The 4,814-nt window shown below is 41.1% G+C and overlaps 1 protein-coding gene across 4 annotated transcripts; it reads left to right on the top strand.

Moving 5' to 3' along the window:
- Positions 1 to 1,034: 1,034 nt before the first annotated feature.
- On the top strand, positions 1,035 to 4,814 carry zfand2a (zinc finger, AN1-type domain 2A). Of its 4 annotated transcripts, none has more exons than XM_030790154.1 (10): positions 1,035 to 1,122; positions 2,116 to 2,202; positions 2,414 to 2,508; positions 2,647 to 2,778; positions 2,870 to 3,021; positions 3,159 to 3,281; positions 3,451 to 3,538; positions 3,636 to 3,712; positions 4,198 to 4,279; positions 4,553 to 4,814. In XM_030790154.1, the coding sequence occupies exons 2-10, from the start codon at positions 2,148 to 2,150 to the stop codon at positions 4,589 to 4,591; spliced, it is 843 nt and encodes a 280-aa protein (XP_030646014.1). In that variant the 5' UTR covers positions 1,035 to 1,122; positions 2,116 to 2,147; the 3' UTR covers positions 4,592 to 4,814. The 4 variants fall into 4 exon arrangements, with proteins under 4 accessions (XP_030646014.1, XP_030646013.1, XP_030646015.1 ...); XM_030790153.1 differs by having other exon boundaries at positions 4,550 to 4,814; XM_030790155.1 differs by having other exon boundaries at positions 4,198 to 4,334.

Below are 4,814 nucleotides of genomic sequence, written 5' to 3'. Positions count from 1 at the left end.
CTACAGATCACCATTGTTACCATAAAAGTTTACATCTGAAGAAGAAAAATCTTGCTGAACCTATGGATGCTGAAGATATATTGAATCGAGAAAAGCTCAAAATAATTGACCAGACTGACAACTAGGAAAAAAAGCATATTTCTTTATAGGCCTCCTGGGACCTAGAGAAGACGTATCGGCTCACATGAACCACAGACTACAAGCAAATGGATGGAGAACTTGAGATACCATCTGTGAGTGATGCTTTTGCGTACAGAACAAGCAAAAGAGAATGATAATCCATTAATGGTCCCTTGTTCGAGATTCAAAGACAATCCTGCAGTGAAAGTAATGTTTTAATCTGTAAAAACATTTTCCCTTATCCACTGAAGTTCATGACTGACAACTGTCTCTCAGCTCTTTCTGTTTAATCTGGGTCCTCTTCCTATTTGTAGCTGAACACATATTAGTCATACTTTCACAGGAAAAGCATTACTTTGCCAGTGTAGCTGCAAAGTAATGCCATTTGAAAGACAAGAGGTCCTGCTGGGCAAGAATTGTCTGTCCTGCAACCCCTTGTATAATTTTTCAACAACGTAAGACGTAGGTAAGGGAGAAAAAAGAAAAGAAAAGAAAAAAAAATTGTACAGCATTGAATATCAAATGACAACTGTTAAAACACGTTACTGGATCTCAGTAGAGCCTTTATAATTAATTTTACAGTCTACTTTACAGTCTATTTATTCTCTGAACCGCAGAAGGCGGTAATAATAGTTGATTCTTTTTCTGGAGGTTCCTCCTTTAGGCAGATCTACGAGCCTCCTTCCCTATTAAATGTTGAGCTTAATCATTACAAGAAAAACGCAAAACTGATGTCAGATCAGTGTAAAAGGGTCATTTCTAACAAATGCATAGCCGGCATCGTGTATAGAGAAAGCGCTGAATCACGTCCCCGTGCGGCATTCTCTGGAACTCTCCAGCATAGACGCGAAACACGTCACGCTGAGTCATTCGGTTCTTTAAAATAAGGAGGGGTTTTCATTGACATCACACGGTTTCTCCGCTCAGAGTCAAGAAAGTAGACGTCTTTTTTATCCTCGAACCGCACAGTGTGGAAGAGTAACAAGACTGGCTTCAATCTAGGTAAGAATAATAAAAGGCTTAAAAACGACGTTATTCGTATTGATTTGTTTTACTGTATTAACGAACAGGATCTTACAAGCCAATGCCAACCAAATAGAAATGCTAGTTTGCTAGCAAGCTGTTAGCTGCTTAGCTAGCGTTAGATGTAAACAATACACAATATCATTTGGCAGCTAGTTTGCTAACATTTGTTGTGGAATTTGTTTTACCAGCGAATATTTTAAAATAGCGTTAGATTTGTCTAGTAGTTGCGCTGTTAATTGTTGTATTGTTATATTATTTCAGATTGTAGCATAGATCCGGACTTACTGACTTGTCAACTTACAGCTCGCCTGGTAGTGGCAGGCTAGCATTTAGCATTTGCCTTAGGTTTAAGCAAGCGAAGCTAACTACTTGGTGATTAGTAGCTAACGTAGCGGTTTCGGCGGAGTTATAAATGAACAATAGGTAATATTAATATTCAGTGGCTTTAGATTGAGTTCGTTAGATCGGGGTTTTCAAATGTTAATTTTCAAATATACTTAAATTGTTATTTTATGTAACCTAGGTTACTCAACTGAGGATCTTGACAACCTGTGCATTACTAATAGCTGAGGAAGTGAATGAATCAGCATAGTTGGAGCTAACCTGATCATAGACGGCTAACAGTTTTTGACCGACAAACTTTTCATGCCAGCCACCTTGGTATGATTAAGCATTTTGACAGCACAGCAGCAATGTAACTGAAGTTAACAAGATAGGCGGACGAGGGTTCAACAGGATAAACGGATGCGACGTCTCCGGCCACAATCCTTTACGGTCTAGAAAACGTTTGTATTTAAGTTTCCTGGTTTTATGTCAAGTGGTAGAATTCAGGTCCGCGGCGTAGCTTTTCCTTTTTTGCGAATGATCATTAACATGGGGGATAGTACAGTCACTGGAGTTTGAAGGATAACCTTTGAACATGATCTTTATGAGGATAGGTGGATGATGACGCTACGTTTTTGTTTGTAGTGTGGACGTCAGATTATTTTCACCACAGTGCCATGGAGTTTCCAGATCTGGGAGAACATTGTACGGAGAAGTCCTGCAAGCGTTTGGGTGAGTTAGAGTGGCTTAGCCGTTAATACTCCCATTTTCTCTACCCAACTAGGAAACCTGCTATTCATTATTAATGAAAATATCTGTGTGTCCCCTGCTTTTACTTCACAAACTGTATGGAATTATACAGTTACTTTTATTTCTTATTTTATTTTATGACCTGTGTGTGCAGTGTTGAACTCTAAATGAAGTGGTCTGGTGTAATTGACAGATTTCCTGCCTATGAGATGTGATGCATGTGAAGGGATTTTTTGCAAAGACCACATTACCTACGCCAGTCACAAGTGCACTTCATCCTATAAAAAGGTATTTTCCACTCTGTTTCTCCTAACATATGGACTTAGGGAAAAAAAACTTTTGGCATATGTCTCAGTGTTGTGCTTGGTGTATGAGTATGGTTATGTGGCAGTTGTGTATAGTAATGCTTTTCGCTGATCTTTGTAGGATGTTCAGGTACCAGTGTGTCCCCTGTGTAACACACCTATCCCCATTAAGAGAGGGGAAATGCCAGACATCAAAGTAGGCGAACACATTGATCGGGATTGCAAATCAGACCCTGCACAGAGGAAAAGAAAGGTATATGGAAAATGTAGACAGAGGGTTAACCATTGACTGTTGACTGTTCCTAAATATTAATGTTTTTTGTCATACATTTTTAACTGTACAGATCTTTACGAATAAATGCTCCAAAAACGGCTGTAAGCAGAAGGAGATGATCCGCGTGACGTGTGACCAGTGCCACTTGAATTTCTGTCTGAAACACAGACATCCACTGGACCATGACTGTAAAACTGACAGCAAACCAGTCTCCAAAGCCGGGTAAGTACTGCCCTTCAACTACTGCCCTCCTAACCTCCCCCTCCCCCTCCCCCTCCCTTCCTCACCTACCAGTCTCTGCAGTTCAGTACTGAGGACAAGATCAGTCCTGATGACTTTGCTTGTTTTTCCATATGCAGACATGCTGCTGTAATGAGAGCCCAGGGAGCTGCCTCTAGCAGTGGCCAGGGTTCCTCCAGCAGAGGGAGCTCTAGATCTATTTCCAATGGTGTGAGTGGAAATGCTAGATCTCAGAATACAAGGTGAGTTGTTTTTTTCACACAGTGATTGTGCAGAAAGTAAACGTAGCTTCTTTCTTTCTTTCTTTCCTTCTTTTTTTTCCTTGAACAATTTGTCTCTGTTAAGTCTGCAGAAAAGTAAATTTAGGGACAAAGAAATTTATTCGGTTTCCCTTTTTTTACCCCTTTGCAGTGCACAAATGACTTACACCACACCTCACATGGTTTCACCAACAACACAGAATGTAATTCCCCCATCTGCATCCTTTCAGGCTGGACTGGTATGTGTGTCCATTTTAAGATGATTTACAGGTAAAGATGAACCAAAGATCATGTTGGGTGGCAGTGACTAAAGCTACGCGTGTGTTTGTATTGCAGACAGAGGAGCAAGCACTTCAGAGAGCACTGGAAATGTCACTAGCTGAGTCAGCACGGAGCACACAGCCAGCTCTCAGGTACCTCTTTGATCACAGTCTCCTCTGGTCTAATGCATCTAGCATACTGCTTCATTAGTACCTCAACAGCACTTTATGGTACTTTAGGTTTTTTGTTTTGTTTTGTTTTGCCCACAGAATAAAAGCTCTTAATGAGTCATTCTAATCTTTCTAACAAGGTTTTAGATATTGTTTATGGAATGTCAGGTGAATGTACAGAGGTGTTTTTTTTTTTTTTTTTTTTTGTCATTGGCTTTGAATAGGGTCACAATAATCTATGTGCCCCCCTCCCACTGTCCACTGTGTATTTGCTCCTGTCAATATGTTGCCCATCTTATCTGATCTGTGAGCCAGACATGCTCCTTGCTCAGCCACCCTGTTGGTAATGTGAGTTTTAAGCATGTCCCCAGTGATTGGACAGACAGGTCCTTTATTGTGTGACTGTGTGAAAGAGACAGATCATCATGGAGTGTTTGTAACTCTAGATATATGTGTGTGTCTGTCAGTCCTCAAGAGCAGGAGGATCTGGCCCTTGCTCAGGCCCTCGCTGCCAGTGAAGAAGAGTACAGACAGCAGCAGAGACAACAGGTATCCAGAACCCTTAGCAGTCAGTAGCATGCTATGCTAACAGGACCACACCTAGGTACATGGCCACAATGGCATCTCAGTTCCTCACTATAATGTTACAGATGCGTGCACACACGGGATTAGCATGACTTGGCTATTATGACATCATGTGGTGCTTGCTCTTACATAACATACCTATTATGACATCACATTCTGCTTGCTTTCCTTAACATGAACTGTCAAAGTTGATATGTAGTTCATATTTATTGATACAATGTCTTGTTTCTCCAGCAGAGGGGGAATTCCAAACAGTCCACATGTTGCCTGTCTTAATGTCAGACTACACTGACAAATCTCAGCCTGCCTCAGACTACGATTAATCAGCTCCAGCTGTCTGCCAGGGACCCGCACATCTCCAGAACATTCTGTAGTCCAGCACCCCAATCTCCAGATTTACCAAATGAATACAGCCGATGAGTCTGAAGTTTTTAATTACTGTTCTGTGTCAGCAAACTGCAGTACAGACAGTTCTGTCCTTTTTACGAGTGACCCTCTG

This window comes from Chanos chanos, chromosome 13, assembly GCF_902362185.1.
Source record: "Chanos chanos chromosome 13, fChaCha1.1, whole genome shotgun sequence".
NCBI classification, from domain to species: domain Eukaryota; kingdom Metazoa; phylum Chordata; class Actinopteri; order Gonorynchiformes; family Chanidae; genus Chanos; species Chanos chanos.
Note: the sequence above shows the minus strand (reverse complement) of the source record. Positions and strands in the feature narration are given on the sequence as shown.

What these genes read in the sequence shown, in the direction of transcription:
- zfand2a (XM_030790153.1), top strand. Translation starts at nt 2,148, where the DNA reads ATGGAGTTTCCAGATCTGGGAGAACATTGTACGGAGAAGTCCTGCAAG. An exon ending in GCTAGATCTCAGAATACAAG is followed by an intron (nt 3,282 to 3,450) that starts GTGAGTTGTTTT and finishes ACCCCTTTGCAG; the next exon opens with TGCACAAATGACTTACACCA. An exon ending in AGCACACAGCCAGCTCTCAG is followed by an intron (nt 3,713 to 4,197) that starts GTACCTCTTTGA and finishes TGTGTCTGTCAG; the next exon opens with TCCTCAAGAGCAGGAGGATC.